Genomic DNA, 21771 nt, shown 5'->3' with positions numbered 1-21771 from the left:
CCAGCAGCTGGAGCTGCTGACGGCTGATGGATCCCGTTCAAGAAGCACCATGTGTGCCCTTGGTAGGCAAGTGGTTAACAATACTCATCTGTTCACACTTGACCTTCTCACATCCTAAAGACTTCTCTAGGTAATAAAGACTATTCTGAAGATAAATTTAAAAGGATCTTTAAGGAATCAGGAATCATGAGTTAGAACACAGATCTGACTTTAGTACTTTACATTTTTATTACTTTACATATATTTAATATAACCTATTCATAATTTTGCACTTTCAATATAAAATCATGTTCAGCTCCAATTAAACTGTAAAAGATTACTTTTTAAAATGCAGTAGTTAAAACATCTTTAAATGGTAAAAATCAACATGAACCCAGTGACACTTAAAATATCACACTATTCCCTACCAAGGAGTTCAATGCAAAACAGATGTCGTTTGTCGTTTCATTCACAGTTTGTATCTTTATCTCTAATCTGAGGGAAACATTTTCTTTTTTCTTTTTTGGCTATACCCTCAGCAAGTGGAAGTTCTCAGGCCAGGAAGTGAACCCATGCCACAGCAGTGACAATGCCGGACCCTTAACTGTGCCATAAAGGAATTCCCAAACATTTTCTTTTAAGACTAATGCTTTAATTGTTCCTTCTAAGTAAAGACATTTAACTCCTTGTTATTGCATATTTATCTATGAATGTTTACAAGTAATTATTTTTCTAAAATTTCAGGTAAGAATCATTATCCATGACTGCAAAATACTCTTAACTTTTAAAATTGTTTGTTATGCTATTTTTAAGTTGCCTGTTAAATTGAGTGTTTTGTGCATTTAAAAAACACCACCACTTCTACTTCTGAAGTTGATGCAATCTATGCAGCTCGTAACTGTACCAGACAGTAAAGCCTTAAGGGTTAATCCTTACCATCTCTGAGAAACACTATAGGATGGGTCAACTGCTCACACTTGAATTTGTAGATCATGCAGCCCAGATGACTGAGGAGGAGTAATGCCACTCAAAGACACGAGACCACCCCCCCAACCCAACGTCTGAAATGGTTTTTTTTCAACCGTCTAACAACTGACTATCCAAGGTAAATGCAAAAGAAAGAGTGTTTAACTCCAGCAGGGTTGTGAAGGTACTCTCAACTGTGAATACTCTGACAAGTTTAACTTAACGTCTAGAGTTTTCAAGTCAAGCTTAACTTCTACAGTTTTCAATCTGATACAGTGAAACACTAATGACAACTAGACCATATAATTTTTCCCACTTTGTAACAAAATACATAAATTAATACCTGTTTTATCACTTGCCAAATGTCTACACAGTTAGTCTCTGCATCCATGGCTTCCACATCCATGGATTCAACCAACCATGGATAGAAAATATTTGAACAAAAATTACTTATACAGCATTTACACCGTATTAGGTATTACACTGTAATCTATTGATGATTTATAGTATACATAGGTTATATTCAGACACTATGTAGCCATTCTGTATAAGGACCGAATCACGTGATGACTGTGGGGATCCTAGAGCCAATCCCCGCCAACACCCAGGGCAACAGTACACTAACACTGCTGCCCAGAAGGTACAGATCATTAAGAAAGCACAAGCGGTCAGACATGGCTCTCTACAGACATACTCACAGGAAGATGGACATCAATAGGTCTGATCAGCACATGCAGGTGTGACCGTCCCATCCACAGCCGGAGTGTGCCCTTGACCCCGGCTACATGGTGAGCTGCAGCCCCCCATCCACCACTAGGGCATGTCCCGTGATGTACGGAGACTCCAAGAGAAACAGAACCGCGTGGGCCACATCAAGGGGGTCTCCGAACCGTCCAAGAGGGATATTTGACTTTAAATGTTCTTCCTTCAAGTCTTTTGTCATGTCTGTGTGAACAAACCCTGAAAGAGAAATGTTTGTCTTTAGTTGAAAAGAACAGACACTAAGGCTCTTGCTCAAATTCAAATAAAAATGAATTTGCTCCTGAAACTTTGAGGTGATTAATAAGCTTTGTTGAGTAAATACAGAGCTTTGCTAGCAATCAAGTGACTAGCAATCAAGTCTTCATTTTCTTGTTCAGTTTAACTCAATGAACATTTATGAGACTCTAAAATATTTAACCCCCAAATATTTGGCCCAACTCATAGGACAACATAAGTGGGCAGATATAAACATGAATAAAGATTCCATTCCTTAAGGAACCTATAAGTTCTGAGGAAACCCTCACTTGCACCCCTAATTACAACAAAATGAATTCTGGTGAATATCCTGATGGAGGTTGTAAACACAAAGAGCTACAGATTCCGTTGCACTTGTGGGGGGCGGGGAGGAGGCACAGGGAAGGAAGCCATCACCAATGTGGTCACATGACCTGATTTGGCAGTTCTGACAAAAATTAGTTTCCTTTGCTGTAGCTAAGATAGCTGAAGATTAGAAAGGTCAGTGTTGACATTCATATAAGGGAAAAAGATTCTACAGAATTATCCAATCCCGATGCAAGTATACAGAGAAAATTAAGAATTACCACGGCAATGGTATGGAATAAAGCTTGCAGAGAACATGTTCTCAAGAATGAGGTCCTGTCCTATAAAGTAATTATCTAATAATTAGGCAGCCATGCTGAAGGATTCATAGCATAGATATATGCCAGGGAAATCTTATGAGGTTAGTCTGAAGCATACATATACATACTACCTATAAAATCTACTATCAGTATTCTCTATACTACTCAATTACTTAGACTTTAAAAAAAGAAGGCAAATTAATCCTCAAGAAGTTTACAAAAAGAAAATTTTGAACAATTTTAAGGCCATGAAAAACACATGAACTAAAAGTTAGACATGACCTGCGAAGTGAAAGTTTAATAAACGATCTCAAATACACAGCTTTCAAAATAGCTTATGTCACAGTTAAACCATTTATGACTCAGACTGTAAACCAACCTCAATACACTGTCTTTAAAAGCGCTAGGATGAACACTGGATAAGAATCAGCATTGGGCCCCTGGCTTATTGTCCTATACTGTGTAATGTTTACCTTTTTCTCTGCCTTGGGGTTTACTTATACATATCTTTGGTTTCTTAAGTCTTATGAGAAATAATCATAAATTTTCCCTCTATGACAGTAAGAGTTTAACTATTAGGGAAAAATTGCAGACAGGAGTTCCTGCCATGGCTCAGTGGAAACGAATCTGACTAGTATCCATGAGGATGCAGGTTTGATCCCTGGCCTCACTCAGTGGGTTAAGGATCCGGGATTGCCATGAGTTGTGGTGTAGGTTGCAGATGAGGCTTGGATCTGGCATTGCTGTGGCTGTGGTGTAGGCTGGCAGCTACAGCTTGGATTAGACCCCTCTCCTGGGAACCTCCATATGCCGTGGGTGCAGCCCTAAAAAACAAAAAAAAAAAAAGAGAGAGAGAGAGAAACAAGTGGAATGTCTTTCATAAAGAACAGTTAAATAAATAAATAAATCATAGGGAGTTCCTGTTGTGGCTCAGTGGTAATGAACTCGACTAGTAAGTATCCATGAGGATGTGCTTTCAACCCCTGGGTTAAGTATCTGGCGTTGCTGTGGCTGTGGTGTAAGCTGGCAGCTGTAGCTCCGATTCAACCCCTAGGCTGGGAACTTCCATATGCCACAGGTGTGACCCTAAAAAGCAAAAACCAATCAATCAATCATGGTACATCCGCACCATAGATAAAACAGGCAGGCAAGTATTAAAAACGATGCTGCAGGAGTTCCCCTTGTGGCACAATGGAATTGGTGGCATCTCTGGAGCACTGGGATGCAGGTTCAATTCCCAGGCCAGCACAGTGGGTAAAGGATCCAGCTTTGCCACAGCTGTTGTGCACGTGCAACTGGGGTTTAGATCTGATCCCTAGCCTGGGAGCTCCATGTGCTGCAGGGCAGCCAAAAAAGAAAAAAATGATGCTTCAGAAGGACACTTAAAAGAGATAATATTTGCATACAAAAAGCAGCTTACAAATGAATTATACCACTATCAAAAAGGAAACAAAAAACTGAATACATACCAATGACTGAAAAAAATACACACAAAATACTACCAGTGATTATCATGAGACTCAAGAAGTACATGTGGTGTTTGCTCTCTTCTCTGCACTTATCTGTAATTTCCAAACTGTCTATGATAGACATTATATTTGTATTCAGATAAAAAGTCACAGAAAAAGGACTCAGTACTAAGTTCAGACTGTTTGTAATGAGGGCCCAGAACAAGAGAACAACCTGGGATCACTTGTGTCCCACTGTGAGCTCAGACTCTGAAATACAGTGTCACCTGCCGTAAAATACTGCCACAATCATGTAGCAAGTCATCGACATTCCCCTCACTCCCTTCCATCCTCAGGAGCAGCGAGGTGGCTGGAAGGAGTACAGGGATGATGGGAAGGAGCAGCACAGCCCACGCACAAGGAAACCTTGCCACCAGAAGCTGCAAATGGGACCCCCTCTACCCAGAGATGGCAACACTCCCAGGCTCAGTACTGGACAGGCACCACGCAGGCTCTCCAGACTCCCAGCCTCCACATACACTTAATTGTCAAAGGCGCCTCAAAAAGTAAATGAGGAAGAAAATTCACCCCACAGGTTTGCAATGTTGAATAAATACACTGTGGGTCTAACACTTAAATATTCATTGTTATATTCTCAAAGGGTTCATGATACAATTGTTTACTCTAAGCTCATTTTGAATTCTAGCAAAATAGGCATAAAAATTTTATTTCCCCACTAACAACTCTCAGCAGGAAATCAATGATGCATTTTACCCTTAAATAACAAAACAAACAGGACCTAATATAGAGCACAGGAAACTATATTCAGTATCTTGGAATAATCTATAATGGAAAAGACTATATATATATATGATGTATAACTGAATCACTTTGCGGTACACTGGAAACTAATACAATATTGTAAATCAACTATACTTCAATTAAAAAAAGAGAGGGAGTTCCCATTGTGGCTCAGTAGTAATGAGCCCAACTAGTATCTATGAGAATGTGAGTTCAATCCCTGGCCGTACTCGGTGGGTTAAGTATCCAGAGTTGTCCTGAGCCGTGGTGTGGGTCGAGGATAGGGCTCAGATACCCCTGAGGGTGGCGAGGGAAGAAATGATCCTGTGTCACTGCGTTGGACTCACGGTGGTGGGACCACGTCTGGCTGCCAACTTTGGTGGCCAGCGTCTGCTGCTTGACATTCAGCCAGCCCCCTCCAGAGCCTGGTGCACATTTGTGGTCCATGCCTCTGCTCATGTCTAGCTATTTGCCTGCTCTCACAGGGTAACATCTGCTCTGAGGAGCTGCCAAGCTTCTGCAAGCATTTGTCAACAAGAGTTTTTCCAAGTGGTAAATATAAAACTCTTCAACTTAAGGAGGGGGTAGTGAAACACTTAAAATACCCTACAGAAATAAATGAATGCTATACTATCTGTAAAATTTAAAATGCACATATCTGAGCCTTGTTAGTTCTATTCCCAGGATTATACTCACATACTCAGTACATGCAAAAATAAGTCATGTACAAGTACTGTCACTGTATCACTAGTTGGATCAGCAAAAGATTGAAAACAACCTAAATGCCCATTGAGAGTCATAGGTTAAATGAATTACCAGACATTACTGTCTTTTAATTTAGCCATTAAAAGTGGTGTAGCAGTGGAGTTCCTGGAGTGGCTCAGCAGTTAATGAATCTGACTAGCATCCATGAGGACACAGGTTTGATCCCTGGCCTCACTCAGTGGGTTAAGGATCCAGTGCTGCCGTGAGCTATGGTGTAGGGGGCAGACATGGCTCGGCTCTGGCATTGCTATGGCTGTGATGTAGGCTGGCAGCTACAGCTCTGATTTGACCCCTAGCCTGGGAACCTCTGTATGCTGCAGGTGTGGCCCTAAAAAGCAAAAAAAAAAAAAAAAAAAAAGTGGTGCAGCAGTCACAAAAGACCACACTTTGTATGATGGAGACAGAAAGTAGATTAGTGGCTGCCAAAAGCTGGGGAGATGGAGGGAAATTAGTGAATGGTAACGGCTCTAAGGGCTACAGGGTTTCTTTGGGGAAGATGAAAATGTGATGTTCTAACATGTACCTCGGTGATGAACAATTTTGTGACTACACTAAAAGAACTGGATGGGACACTTTAAATGGGTGAATTGTATGGTATGTGAGTTACACTTCCATAAAGCTGTTATTTTAAAAAGTGAAGCAGTTCTATAGGGAATAATATGGAATCAACTCCAAAAGAGATTGCTCCATAAGTGAAGCAAGGTACAGAACATTGTGAATAACATGATCAATTTGTGTTTTCTTATGCACACACAAGCCTTAATGGCTTATACCTGAAATACGGAGAAAACAAGCTGACAGTGTTTGCCTCTTGAGAAAAAAACTGAGCAACCAGAAAAGACTCACTTTTCACTCTCTGCTTTTTGTACTATTTTCTTTTCTTTGTCTTTTTTGGGGGCTGCACCCATGGCATATGGAAGTCCCCAGACTAGGGGTCAAATTGGAGCTGTAGCTGCTGGCCTAAACCACAGCAACACAGGATGTGAACTATGCCTGCGATCTACACCACAATTTGAGGCAGCGACAGATCCCCAACCCACTGATCGAGGCTAGAGATCAAACATGCGTCCTCATGGATACCAGTCAGGGTGGTTACTGCTGAGCCACAATGGGAATTCCCTTTTTGTACTTTCAAATTTTGTACCATATGTTTGTATCATCTATTGAAAAAATATATTTTTAAAAGTAATATATCCATTATAATTTCAACTTATTAAATATTCTTTCTCCTATTCAATATTTTCCAATCGGTAACATTTATCCATGATGAGAAATTTACAGTTAATTATCAAAGCTTGGCAACTAATTTATTTTAAAAAGTAAATAATATTAGACAGCAAATGATAACCTAATTTAATATTTTTCTTGTTCCTTGTTTTTCCTATTATGATTTGTTTAGCAGTCTTTTTCCTAATTGGAAACTCCATTTGAAGGTGACCAGGAAAACTAACATTAAAAAGAAACATATATTGGAGTGCCCGTCATGGTGCAGCAGAAACTAATAGGGCTAGGAACCATGAGGTTGTGGGTTTGATTCCTAGCCTCGATCAGTGGGTTAAGGATCTGGCATTGCTGTGAGCTGTAGTGTAGGTTGCAGATGCAGCTCAGATCCTGTGTGCTGTAGCTGTGGTATAGGCCAGTGGCAACAGCTCTGATTCAACCCCTAGCCTGGGAACCTCCATATGCTGCGGGTGCAGCCCTAAAAAGACAAAAGACAAAAAATAAAATAAAATAAAATAAATAAAAAGAAACATATTAACTTTGATGTCTGTCTGCTCCAGTAAAAGATCTGGTGGAGTTCCCATCGTGGCTCAGCAGTTAACAAACCCAACTAACATCCACGAGGACGAGGGTTCGATCCCTGGCTTCACTCAGGGCGTTAAAGATGTGGCATTGCCCTGAGTTGTGGTGTAGGTCACAGATGTGGCTGGTATCCCGCATTGCTGTGTCTGTGGCATAAGCACAGCTCCGATTGGACCCTTAGCCTGGGAACCTCCACATGCCGTTTAGGGTGCGGCCCTAAAATGACAAAAAAAAAAAAAAAAAAGATCTCATGAAGAATCTGGTTGAAATTGCTATCTAAAGTTAATAAATAATCCATAGAATTGATTTAATGCTACCAGCTCTATTTGTACTTAGCTTCTGATTAATGAAGCATACTCATACTATGTTATAGCATAGCCAGTCTATCATACTACAGCCAATATAATAAAAGTCACCTTATTAAATGACCACATTTTTAGCAACAGGGTTTTGGTTTTTCCCTGCAGTATAAACTGCACTGGAAAGTAAGTTCTTTAGGAAAGGATACACAAACGCTCTTTCCCAACACTCATAAAATTTCCCTTTGTACACAAACTGGATTTGCACATCTAGCCTGTTGCCTTAACAACTAATTGACAAAATTATGCATTCCTTCTCCAGTATTTCCATAGCATCACATGTGTACTTCATATTCATCATGTGGCAGTGTGATTGTTTTTATGTCTGTCTTTCCCACTCTACATGGCTCCTTGTGGCAGAAATATATTATTCATGTCTGTACTTCTGGACTGGAGCTAGCCCTCACAAACAGGAACCACCCCAAGAAGTCTGCTGAAGGAGTACCAGGCATTAGGAACAGCTGCGATACCCTTAAACCGTCTGGATTTTAGACTGTCATGCCCTAGAATTAGCTCTCCATTACCCTCTCCTGCAGTCCCCAAAGGAGAGGGAAGCACATATACAGGGTCCGAACCACAAATCACGTATTTTATGTATGGTTATAACCGGCAAAGACCTAAATCAATCAGGCTGCACAAAGCACACACATACAGAAAGCAGTGCCAAGGCCACAGTGCAGCTGTGGCTTTTTGGTTTTTAATTAAATTTTTTATGGCTGCATCTGCAGCATATGGAAGTTCCTGAGCCAGGGATTGAACCTGAGCTACAGCGCAGCTGTGACCTCCAGGCAACAGTGGATCCCTCAACCCACTGCACCGGGCTGGAGATTGAACCTGTTCCTCCACAGCAACTCGAGCTGCCGCAGTCAGGTTCTTAAACCACTGTATCATAGCAGGAACTCCAACAGTGCAGCTTTTGGATTACCTTTTTTCTTTTCTCCCATTTTTCCAGAAAAATCGATGTATTTAAACCTAGTCATTTATCAAATATTCATGAATTTGGAATACCTGAATTTAGCTAGTCTCCGACTAAACAAAGAACCAGAACGAAGGCACACTCCAGAGCAAGAGGCCTATCAGGACATTATGACAAGTCCCTAAGCCCTATTGGGTCAACACTGCTGTCACATGGACACTGAGTCCAGGGTCCATGCTGGAGCCAGAGTGACCTGAGTGGACGGCAGCCAAGGTCTACTTCAGCCTCCTCCTTACAAACCCCCAGCTGGCCAGTCCCAGAAACCACAGCAAGCTGGGACAGAGGTCCCATGGCAACTGGCAGAGGTACAGGAAAATAAAACATCCTTTTCTTTTTTTGCTGCAAACAAGCCATGTGGACGTTCCTGGGCCACACATAACCCTCCCTCTATCACACCAGCTAATGAGTGATGACGTAGATTTGAGTTGAACCATCTTTTTATTAGCCTCCTAACTAATCCAGGCAACTTTATCAACTAGGAATTGTCAAAAGGCAAACAATACAGAGGTAAAAGTTGTAAAATTGGGAGATTCTAGATATTTTAGACAGATTATATTAGCGAAAGGACAGAGACCTGAAGTTGTAATGATATTAAATCTAGGGGGCCATGATTTTCAAGATTTCCTTAGCTGGGAATCAAAAGTAAAGCTTTAGTAACAGTTCTGCCAAAAATCTGCAGTGGAACCTTGGGCATGTATGTCACTCTGTGTCCTGGGTCCCAGTCTTCTAAACCACCAAATAACCAGGAAAATGATCACTAAGATCCCATCCACCTATGTTATCCCGTAATTAGCGAAAATTTAAAAAATAAAGATCTTACTGGGAGTTCCCGTCATGGCTCAGTGGTTAATGAAGCCGACTGGGAACCATGAGGTTGAGGGTTCGACCCCTGGCTTTGCTCAGTGGGTTAAAGATCTGGCGTTGCTGTGAGCTGTTGTGTAAGTTGCAGACGCAGCTTGGATCCCATGTTGCTGTGGCTCTGGCATAGGCCGGTGGCTACAGCTTGGATTAGACCCCTAGCCTGGGAACCTCCATATGCTGCAGAAGTGGCCCAAGAAATGGCAAAAAGACAAGTAAATAAATAAATAAATAAATATAAAGATCTTACATAAAACAGAAGGAACAAGAAATCTGTTGTAGTCACCAGTGCACAATTGTTTTAGAACTGTTCTACCCAGGAGTTCACTTTGTGGCTCAGTGGTTAACGAATCCGACTAGGAACCATGAAGGTGCAGGTTCGATCCCTGGCCTCGCTCAGTGGCTTGAGGATCCTGCATTGCTGTGAGATGTGTAGGTTGAAGATGCGGTTCAGATCTGGCGTTTCTGTGGCTGTGGTGTAGGCTGGCAGCTACAGCTCAGATTAGACCCCTCGCCTGGGAACCTCCATGTGCTGCCCCAGAAAAGCCAAAAAAACAAACAAACAAACAAACAAAAAACAAACAAACTGTTCTAACCAGGGGTCAGTGTATGAGTATCAAACAGGCTAAGTGCTGGCTTCCTTCTCCATCAACTGAAAATCATAATCAAGTTATTCTAAGAAGTTTTAGATAAACACACAAATGTGTGTAATCTTTGATAAATGCACAAAGAATTGTATTTGTGTATCTTTGCTTCTTTCCACATGTGTCTGGGCTAAGGAGAGTGTACACTTTCTCACACTGTCCTGCTCTCATGTCCTGAACACCTGTGCCCTGCTGAGCTCTCTGTCTGCACCGTCACGGAACAGCCTGGGCCTGGCTCCCACTGCACACAATTCACACGGGAACCTGTGCTCAACCTGCTGAATTAGTGGACTTGTTAACTCTTTTGAAAAAAAAATTACAGTAAACATCACCCTTGGACAGGTCTTTTATTTTGTCATTGGAAATTTGTACAAACATGTAAATGGTTCTAATTTCCAGATAAGTCATTTTTGAGGTTCTTGTTAAGATCTGAGATTATACCTGGAATACAGAACTGCAATATTTTCTTAAAACTGGAGTCTACTTTCTTACACAGGTCTGCGTGTAAATACCTCCCAAATACCTGTCATTCTGTGTTTCTAATGGTTATGTGTACTTAACTGATCTGTACACCTTAGGACACCACCTGGGATGTTTCTTTTTTTTTTTCTTTCTTTCTTTTTTTTGGCATGTGGAAGTTCCCAGGCTAGGGGTCAAATCGGAGCTACAGCTGCTGGGCCTACGCCACAGCCACACCAGATCTGAGATGCATCTACAACCTACACCACAGCTCACAGCCAGATCCTTAACCCACTGAGCAAGGCCAGGGATCGAACCTGCATCCTCGTGGATCCTAGCCGGGTTTGTTACCACTGAGCCACGAAGGGAATTCCCAGTTTCTGATTCAGCTTAGAATCACTGTATGTAAGACTCACAAGCTCAGGGTTTCTGGACCATTCAACATACAATGACAGGGCGGTCACAGAGGCTTTGCGTTCCGTTTTTGGGAGCACTCGGTGTTTTCATGGACATGTCCTGGAGCAATTCCACCTGCTCCCACCAACCTGTGGGCTCTGCACTCCATGGCACTGTCTATGGGGGCCTGCATACCTACTGTTCAGTCACTCCCGGAGCCCCTAACACCTGAGGTCACCAGGAGACCTGCATATAAAGCAGTGCTCCTTTCTCAACCTGGGCTCTAGAGCAAGTCCGCCTGCTGAACTGAGCTTCAGCACAAGTCTCCCCCTCACTCTGCACTCCTGTTTTGGTCCAGGAGGAGGCTGGTTTTATCTTGAAGGGTTACATCCACATGCACACTCCATCCCCCTCTCATTCTGCCCTTCCAAGCACTTGGTTCACCGTGAAAATTTAAGTTTAAAAGGCGACTTTAGGAGTTCCCATTGTGGCACAGCAGAAACAAATCTGACTAGGAACCATGAGGTTGCGGGTTTGATCCCTGGCCTCGCTCAGTGGGTTAAGGATCTGGGGTTGCTATGAGCTTTGGTGTAGGTCGCAGACCTGGCTCAGATCCTGCGTTGCTGTGGCTATGGTGTAGACTGGTAGGGGCAGTTCCAGTTTGACCCCTAGCCTGGGAACCTCCATTTGCTGCGGGTGCGGCCATAAAAAAGCAAAAAAAAAAAAAAAAGATTCCGACTGCAGTGCCTCAGGTTGCTGCAGAGGCATGGGTTTGATTCCTGGCCTGGTGCTGTGGGTTGAGAGATCTGGTGTTGCTGCAGCTGTGAATCAGATTCCATCCCTGGCCAGAGAACTTCCATGTGCCACAGGTACTGCCAAAAAAGGAAAAAAGTCTTAGTGGAGAATTTCTTTAGCCTTTAGCAATCTAAACTATAATTCCAATCAGTTTGTTTCAATATATTCCAATTACTTGTATCAGACAAACCAAGCTAACTGGCTTTGCATCCCATTCAACCCATCATTATTTTCCAGGGTTGTGGAACACCCAGAGGCTGCACAGTAAGAACAGATGTCCCTTCTTCAGGAGCCCAGATCACACTGGCTTTGTCTCACAGGTGAACTGCATCTCTGTTGGCTTGGTTCTCTTCCATGTTTCACAAGAACACAAGGGTTCCTGGCAGACTTCTGTGGGGCCAGCTCTACTGAAAGCTCCCCACTGTGACTTCTCCTCTTCGGAGAATTCATTAAATCGCCACCTCTAACCACCTTCACCGTCGGTCACTCCAACACTCACCTGGTTTTCAAAGCCTTCCTCCTGAGTACCTCCCGTGCATGCACTAGAACCTGCTGGGCTAGAGTGCGTGCCCACACCAGTCACCGCGTGCCACCTCCGGACCCTCACACAGCGGCCTCAGAGTCCCCTCACTCACTAAAGGGGCAACTACAGCTAAAAGTACTGTTAAAATCTACTTCTCCATAGTGACTTGTCAAAAGATACTTCTTCCTCCTGAGTCTGTGTAAATATCTTTTCCTTCAAATTTTCCTTTGTGTTGAAATTCTTACAGGAACACTGCGTAGCTCTCTGGGGCACAAGGAGGTCTAGTGAAAGGCATTTTGTCCGTTCTGAAAACAAATGTATGAGACCTCTGATCATTCTTTTTTTTACAGCTGCACCTGTGGCACATGGAAGTTCCCAGGCTAGGGGTCAAACTGGAGATGGAGCTGTAGCTACAGACCTATGCCACAGCCATGCAGGATCTGAGCCACATCTGCAATCTTCACCACGGCTCGAGGCAATGCCAGATCTATAACCCACTGAGCTAGGCCAGGGACTGAACTCGCATCCTCACGGACACCTTGTTGCGTTCTTAACCCACTGAGCCATGACAGGAACTCCTGGTAATTCTTTTTCTGTATAAACACTGGTGTTCTGGAGCACAGGCAGACCTCTGCTGTGGTACGGTGTTTTGCAGATACTGCATTTTTACAAATTAAAGGTTTGATGCAACTCCAGCAGGTCTATCAACTCCACTTCTCCAACAGCATTTGCTCACTTCATGTCTCTGGGTAATTCTCACGTCTTTGGTAATTCTTGCAATATTTCATATTTATTCACTGGTACTGCATTTGTTACGGTATCGGTGCTCAGTTATCTTTGATGTTACTATATGACTCCTTTTGAAGGTTCACATGATGCTGAGCATCTTTTAACAATAAATCATTTTTAAATTAAGGCAGAACACTGGTTTTTTTTTTGACACAGTGCTAATGCACATTAAAAGACTCCAGTACAGTGTGCACATAACTGCTCTGTGCACTGGGGAACCAAAAAAGTTCCTGTGACTAGCTTCCTGTGATACACACTTAACCGCAGTGTCTGGATCTGAACCCGCAGTATCTCTGGGGTCTACCTGCAATCAGTACTCAGTTGCTTCGTGAAGTGTGCAAATGACATCACCTACGCAGCCTTGTTGGCTATTTCCTCTGGTTTGTGTTGTTATTAAAAGCACATTGTGTTGGGAGTTTCTGCAGTGGTTAAGAATCTGACCACAGCAGCTCAGCTCACTGCAGAGGCGCAGGTTTGATGTCCGGCCCAGTGCAGTGGGTTAAAGGATCTGGTGGTGCTGCAGCTGTGGCTTGGATTGAGTCCCCGGCCCCAAGAACTTCCACATGCTGGCCATTTAGAAAAAGAAGGCACACTGTATTATCAAACTACTCAGATGCTTTAAATATAAAGACATGTTATTTCTTTAATCTAGATGTACAGAATGTATCAGATAATATATGCCTTACTTGGAAAGTTGCTTGACAAAATGACAAGGCCTAAACAAATTAACAAATGTTGTATCCCAGTGAACAGCAAATCTATGAAACGCCCAAGAGGAGGAAGACAGACAGAATGAGTTTTCCAAGGGTGCGCAAGAGGGCCTGCACCACCGGGAAACATGTTACTGATACCCCGCAGTTGACTTGTTTCAAACTCTCAGGCTATGCTCCCCACGGTTCTTAACTTACAACTGACTTTACATATGTGTGTGTGTGTGTGTGTGTATTATTTATTTATTACTCAGTGAGTTTTATTACATTTATAGTTGTACAATGATCATCATAACCCAATTTTACAGCATTTCCATCCCAAACCTCCAGAGGATCCCCCACCTCCCAACCTGTCTCATTTGGAAACCCTAAGTTTTTCAAAGTCTGTGAGTCAGTATCTGTTCTGACAACTGACTTTTAAACGCCAAGATTCCCTGTGGTTTTAGTTTGGGAAAATCACTCAGTGCAGACGCGTGGTGCCACTCAGGGCTTCTGCAGCCACCTGCGTCCCATCAGGATGAAGTCAAGCACCCCCACCCCCACCCTAGGCAGCGTGGCTCCAGGGCTGAGAAACAGTATGGGTCTGCTGCTCCTGCTCCTGCCCCAGCCCGGGGAGGAATGCCTGACGATGCTGGTGTACTTACAGAAACAACAACGGTTCTGGCTATTGCTGTATAAGCCATGGATTCACATAAATTAAAAGGAAAAAGAAGTTTTCACTGACCTGGTGCAACTACATTCACTCTAATTTTCTTTTTCGCTACTTCTTTAGCAAGAGCCCGTGAGAATCCAACTAGTCCTCCTTTACTGGCACTGTACACAGACTGGCCAGGATTGCCTTTTAAACCAACAACACTTCCTAGAAAAAGGAATGAAAGCCAATGCAAGCCAATGAATGGGGTTATTATTCTGAATTTTCTAGATAATCTATAGTTAACAAACAAGGTACAAACCATTTTAACTTGTCCTTTGCTAAAATGAGGAATTCTAACCATTGACATTTTAGTAAGACTTAGGGTTGAGCCTGCTCCAGATACACAAAGAAAACAGGATTCAGAAGCTCCCGTCGTGGCTCAGTGGTTAATGAATCCAACTAGGAACCATGAGGTTGCGGGTTTGATCCCTGGCCTTGCTCAGGGGGTTGAGGATCTGGCGTTGCTGTGAGCTGTGGTGTAGGTTGCAGACACGGCTCAGATCCTGCGTTGCTGTGGCTCTGGCGTAGGCCGGTGGCTACAGCTCCAATTCAACCCCTAGCCAGGGAATCTCCATATGCTGCGGGAGCAGCCCCAGAAAGGGCAAAAAGACAAAAAAAGAAAAAAGAAAACAGGACTCAAAAGAAGCTCATGTAAAACCAGGGGGGTATGTAAATGCCAGGCAGGGGCTTGAGAACTGATCCACTCACTAAGTAAGGGGAATCCATGCTCATCTCTGAGGTCAAATATGATGAAAATTCTACAGTAGGTACAAAGGCTTCCAGCAGGAAGAATTCAAAACCATTAAAAAAGTGAGATAAAGGCTGTTTATGTTTCTACAACATATATTAAAGGAAGTACTCATTTCCACCAAAAAAAAAATATTATCTGAGGATAAATCTTACTAAATTTCAACTACTGTCAAACTAAATTAGCAACGTCTCGATTATAATCTTTTTGTAAAACTGCAATTTAGTTACCTTCAGTGACGTATTAACTTGTGCTGCCTACAATAAAGATTCTTGGGTGGCCTCATTTATGTGAATAGGAAAGAATAATTTATAGTTCTAATATCAGTGGTATGCAAATAAATTCTTGCAGAACAGAAGCTTGGGAAGTAATTTTCTCCACCAGTGACCTGGACTTTTGCTACAAAAATTAATCAAGAACCTCACCAGATTTTTGAAAAAGTGATTTTATCTTAGAGAAAGGAAACATTCCGAATACTTTTTATATTACAGTCAAGTCCAACATTTAAAATATTTATCCACAGCAGATGTTACATGCCAGGTAATGACAGAGGAAGAGAGATGTGAAGCACACAAAGACAGAAAAGACACATCAGACAGAGGAGACACGGGTGGACAGAGAAAAGTGTCGCGTGGGAGAAAGAGAAACAAGGAGAGACACGAACATACACAACACATAGACTCGGAAGGAAGGCCGAGCAGGAGGCTGGAGCAGCTCTGGTTCCTGACACACCTTCTTAAATACCAACAAACTTTCTAGCAGTTTAAAGGAGTCCCTTCTGTGTGAAGAATCTCCTATCTGACTTTCAACTGTCTATTTTTTACTTTCAGCACAAATCTAAAAGTTTGCATGCATATAAAGGAATGTGGATTTTCAAAAACATATCTAAAAAGGGAACATTTGAGGAGTTCCTGTCATGGAACAGCAGAAACAAATCTGACTAGGAACCATGAGGTTTCGGGTTTGATCCTTGGCCTTGTTCAGTGGGTTAAGGATCCACCGTTGCCATGAGCTGTGGTGTAGGTCGCAGATGTGGCTCAGATCCTGCACTGCTGCGGCTGTGGTGTCGGCCAGTGGCTATAGCTTCGATTTGACCCCTAGCCTGGGAACCTCCATATGCCGCAAATGTGGCCTAAAAAGCAAAACATAAAAATAAAAAGGGAATATTTTAGAGTAAATACATGCCACGTTATCAGGTGTACACAGGCCAGTATACCAGTTTATGAAAACCCCAAATCATTATCTGATTGCGTTAGATGGCAAAGGTCAACTCATTTACTAATATTTACAAGAAAACTGACCTCTTACACTTTTAAGAGTACGTGTCAAAAATGTTCTAATTCTTATCACAGTATTCCTTCCCTTTTTCATTTTCAAAAGAAAAACCCTGTATTATGGCTTGGAAAGGCATTTCCTGTATTAAAAAGAACAGGGTCATTCACTTTAACAAAGTGTCACCACCCTTTTGTGGCTGTTTAAGGTATTATTACCACTTAAAGGCAGATGGTATGCTTCTATTTTCAAATTTTCAAACAAATACAATTTCAAGTCATTTTGCATTTTGAGATCTGCAGGCATGTACTACACAGTTTTGTCTGTCCCAGGGGTCAGATGAACTGAAGACCAGGAGTTATGTGCATCCATCCTAAAAACTGAAAGGTTATTCTCATAAGAAAACTTTCTCTTAAGCCTCTGTACTAGATTTATCAGTGACCCTGCAGAAGTCATTTTTCAGCCCCCACTATCTAAAGCGTTTCAACTCCTTGCCTAAATTTTGAAAATTCAATTTTATGTAAAAATCAGCATGGCCAATTTCTCTTAAAAGTCAAAACAGCTGGCCAAACTGGACATTTGTGTAGCAACAACCTGCCTGAGCTAAACCAGTCCACACAGCCTCTGGACACAAAGCTGGCTACCTTTCATCATGTATCACCTGGCTTGTTGCTGTCATTTCCCTAATACCTGGTGGTATCACTCATGTAACACCTGCCTGAACACTAGAAGAATATGAATTGGCAATTCCTGTTTTATCTATTAATCAGTTCATCAAATCCTCTTTCTATAGATAATGAAGACAGTCCATCTGAGTTTCACAGGTAAATAAATTTCAAATTAGCTGACAAACTATTTTTATAGTACCAGGAGATAATTATAAATTCACAAAGGTGAACTCACCTATATTCACAATGGACCCTCCCTGTTGCTTAATCATGGTCTTCACAGCAGCTTTACACGTCAGCATGGAACCCAAGAGGTTAGTCTGAAGCTGACACAGCATATCTTCAGTGCTTGTCCTAACTAAGAGGTTATCCCTGCCAAAAAAACAAAACCCAAATCAAAACAACAACAAAAAAACATGTTAACTTAAAAATGGGATAAAACAAACTTAAAAGGCAGGAAATACATTTTTCCTGAATATATATTATGAAAAGTACTTCATATTTATGCTAGAATACCTGGAGAGATCATTTTAAACTTGATTGGAGAGGAACTGAAACAAGTGATACACAGACAGGACCCACTTAAAGACAGGTGCCTACCACCCAGGTAGAGGGGTACACATCCCTAACTACTGATAGTCATGCTACGTAACCAAACCAGGAGAGAATGTAATAAGTGCCATACTAAGTTTTGCTTAGAAAGAAAATTTTGGAGTGGAAATTAACCTGACTGGTGTCCATGAGGATACCAGTTCATTGAGCTCAGTGGGTTAAGTATCCAATATTGCCGTGAACAGTGATGTAGGTTGCATAAGGGGTTCAGAGCCCACATTGCTGTGGCTGATTCAACCCCTCACCTGGGAACTTCCATCTGCCACAGGGGCGGCCCTAAAGAGCAAAAGAAAGAAAATTTTTATACCAAATATCCTAAATGTTCTGTCCTAAATTCATTAAAAAAAGGAAAGAATGCCAATCTGATTCCACTCATATTAACTAAGAAAACATATGTGGTGACAGAACTCAGGACAGCGGTTATCTATAATGAAGTACTAACTGAGAAGAAATGGAGAGCCTGCTGGAGTTCTGGAAAAATTCTGCAGCTCAATATGAGTGTTGATTACAATGCTGAAACTGAACTGTACTTACTATAATCTCAATATAAAAGAAGAGAATGAAAAAAGTGTGTGGCTTGACAGACCAAGTTTTAAAATACATAGATTCCCTTCCAATTACAAGTAAAACAAGTTAATATATATTAAGTGCTCATATTAAGCAAAGACATACTAGGAAAAAAAGGCATATTAGAAATGTACTTAACTTTATGACCAACCTGTTAATTCCAGCTGCATTAACCAAGAAATTAACTGGACCTAAATTTTTCTCTATCTCTTCAAAGGTACTCTGAACATCCTGTTCCTTGGCAACATCACAGCTCAATGCCAAATGATCTCCTACATAAGATTAGACTGGAATTACTAATAAATTATAACTTGAATTTAGAAAGTATTCAATACACATTTGTTAAGCATCTACTATGAGTGAGACCTGTTCTACCCAGAAGCTAGAGACAAAAGATGATTATGTTATGGACTCCAGATTTTATGGAATTCTTCTAATAAACTGGAGGGGGGGGGGAGCAGAAATAAAGTAATACAATAGACTGTAAATCCTAAAACTTTTTTTAATCAAAAAATGAGGGGAGAATGTTTTTCTTGTAAATACTTTGTATGGTTCATCTAATAATATTTATACCGTTGATACTGACCCCAGTATCAGTTTTTTCAGTTTTATATTCCTTTTTTTGAAACTGAATGTCTAATTCAGTTACATTTTTGCTGAATTGGTTTCCTGGCCCTGAGATAAACTCTAGGGCTTTTTTGTTTTAACTATGGCACATATAATGACTGTTATTCAAGCCTATTAGAAGAAATGAGACAAAACAGGAAGCTGTAAAAAAAAATGCTAAAACTACAAACCATGAAAGAAAACAACTTTTTACTAAAAACAACTCTTCTCTGTTCTTTTAAAAATGTTCATTGTGAACCGTTTAAATACCAACAAAAAATTACACTTCAAAGTCTTCTCTACTTAATAACGTACCATTTTAGCACTCTAAAATGTAGTTAAAAAAAAAACTAAATAATTGTTTATCTTCTGGCTAGCCTTGCCTTATATATCAACACTAAAATTACTTCCTCAAATCTTCGGAGACAGTAAGTCACTCAGGAAGCAACTTTCTGGGTGAAAACCAATCACTCCTGGACCACGCAATTCAAGGAAATGCAAGGCCCAGAGCACTGACTCTCGGCTTTCACCTGAAGGCGTGCTGGGCCCCGCACCACCCTGGAACCCAGCACGGCCTCACTGATGGCTGGGTGACCCGTAGGGCCAGAGCGTGCTCGCCCCAGGGCCAGACTGTAATGACTGCAGCAAGAAGCATCGCGGAGATTCTCCCGCGTCTACGACTCCCGAGTGTCCTATAGACTCTAATAACGGTGAGCCCAGCGGTGACGTCCCTGCACAGATGCCCCGTTCCCAGGTGAACGAGATGCACCTGCACCAGCCGCCCTCCTAACTCAGCAGACAACTGCGCGCTCTGGGCCGTCAAAACACCCGTCTCCCAGCCACCCAGACACTGAAATTTGCAAAGCAACTGCTAACCCATTCCTAACAAATAGAAAAAAAACGGAGTTTGAGCGCATTAACAGAATCGGACGGAACAAATCTCACTGTCCCTTTGTAAAGGTCATGCAGGGAGCGTAATTACGTAAACGTTTTGACGCAGAGAAAAGGACGGGACACGGACCGGACAGACCCGACCAGGAGACTCCCACTCCGAGCACGCGCAGCAAGGCGCAAGAACAGGCGCGCACCAAACAGGCACGGAGACCGCAGCGCGCCTGCGCCGTGCCCTTCCCATCGCCCGCACGGGGAACCTAACCACGGTGGAGGGGAGCGCTCAAGGAGGCCTTTTATGATCCGCTGCGGCTGCAGCACACTCGCCGCGCGGAAGCGGGGCGTATCCGGTCGGTACCCACCACCCAGGTCCCCAGCCACGGCTCTGGCTCCTTGCAGATTCCGGGCGACGATGGCCAGTCGGTAGCCTCTCTGGGCCATCAAGCGGGCCACCGCCCTGCCGATGCCCCGGGAGCCTCCGAACACGGCGCACACCCTGTCCATCTGGGACCGGGAGGAGGCCGCAAGGGGCTGCCCTTTCCTACGGCCTCGCAGCAACCCTCACAAGCCGAAGCGCCGCCCCGACAGTCAAACTGCTGCCGGGCGGGCGAAGACTCCTTGAGCGCAGCGTCGGCGCGTTACGTCAGCGCGTCGACGTCAGCGCGCATGGGTTCGGGACGAAGCGCCCTCTGAGGACACGAATACTGGCCTGAGAGCTGGGCCGTGGGAGCGGTGCAGAGACGGCCTGCGCTGCATGCTGGGACTTGTAGTCTCGACGCAGGAGAAGACCACGTGGTCGCGGTGCTTTAGGGGGCAAGGCGTTGGAGGCAGCTGGGCTACTCTGCATCCAGTTGGTGTGGGCGTCGGGACCGTTTCTCGGGAACCAGCTCTTACCTCTTACAGCTGAGCGGGGTTGCGAACTCCCTGGGTGCGGGATGTTCCACCTAAAACTCAAGCTGGGACATGCGGATCACCTCATTAGGACCCAGGGTATACCCTCTGAGTTTGTGTCTGGCGGAGAAGAATGGGGCCAGGAATCAGGCCCGCAGCAGATCCCCGCCCAACCGTTGTCCAGCTTAGTTTGGACACAGGCGCACAGTGAGGCCTAACGGGCCAAAACCTAGGAATTTGCATCACAGTAAGGTTTATTGCAGGGCTGAGGAGGGAGAATTGGATCATGCTGGAAAGACCTGAGCTCTCCCCTGGGTTTCAGGAAAGGACTGTTTATAGGCAGAATTGACGGGGGTGGGGCGTGGGAGGGGGGAGGTAGCCCTCTTCTGATTGGTTGGTGGTAAGGTAGTAGGGTGGTGTTGCGGGAACTTTAATCTGGAAGTCTTCTGGTTCCAACTAGTCTAGGGTCCACTTGCTTGAGCTCAGCCTTAAGTGACCAACCTCCACCTGGGTGGGAGGAGCCTTAGTTCCTGGAGAAAAACTCAGATGTGTATCTGATTATTATGCCCATCCCCTGAGAAGGAACCGCAATGCTACCCGGTCCTGCACTGTCGTTTCTTTCTGCATCCCCTTACTCTCCTGACCAGGAGCTGCATGAATCCGAAGGTGCAGGAGGCTGAAAACCTTTTTCCTACAAACAAGAAATGGGTGACATGGAAAGGCTTTTAAACCTGGAAGGGCCCCACAGGGTGCTGCTCAGTTTCAATCTTCTGTTTTCTTTGATTCTTCTCAGTCTTGAGGGGAGCAGGTGTTGGACAAGGAAGGGAGTAACATTTTGGATAAATAGGTTGATGAGCTCAGCAGGGGAACTCAGTTTTAGGGATAAAGTTTGCCTCCCTGGAGGAGTAGCTCCAGGGTCATCCTCACAT

General features: G+C 43.2%; 1 protein-coding gene across 2 annotated transcripts; it reads right to left on the bottom strand.

Moving 5' to 3' along the window:
* Positions 1-205: 205 nt before the first annotated feature.
* CBR4 (carbonyl reductase 4) lies at positions 206-20605 on the bottom strand. Of its 2 annotated transcripts, none has more exons than XM_047761143.1 (5): positions 20314-20602; positions 18606-18726; positions 17511-17647; positions 14618-14752; positions 206-1905 (listed from the first exon to the last, which is right to left on the bottom strand). In XM_047761143.1, the coding sequence occupies exons 1-5, from the start codon at positions 20453-20455 to the stop codon at positions 1727-1729; spliced, it is 714 nt and encodes a 237-aa protein (XP_047617099.1). In that variant the 5' UTR covers positions 20456-20602; the 3' UTR covers positions 206-1726. The 2 variants fall into 2 exon arrangements, with proteins under 2 accessions (XP_047617099.1, XP_047617100.1); XM_047761144.1 differs by lacking the exon at positions 206-1905 and adding an exon at positions 11902-12699 and having other exon boundaries at positions 20314-20605.
* Positions 20606-21771: the final 1166 nt, after the last annotated feature.

Source organism: Phacochoerus africanus, chromosome 15 (genome assembly GCF_016906955.1).
Source record: "Phacochoerus africanus isolate WHEZ1 chromosome 15, ROS_Pafr_v1, whole genome shotgun sequence".
NCBI classification, from domain to species: domain Eukaryota; kingdom Metazoa; phylum Chordata; class Mammalia; order Artiodactyla; family Suidae; genus Phacochoerus; species Phacochoerus africanus.
Note: the sequence above shows the minus strand (reverse complement) of the source record. Positions and strands in the feature narration are given on the sequence as shown.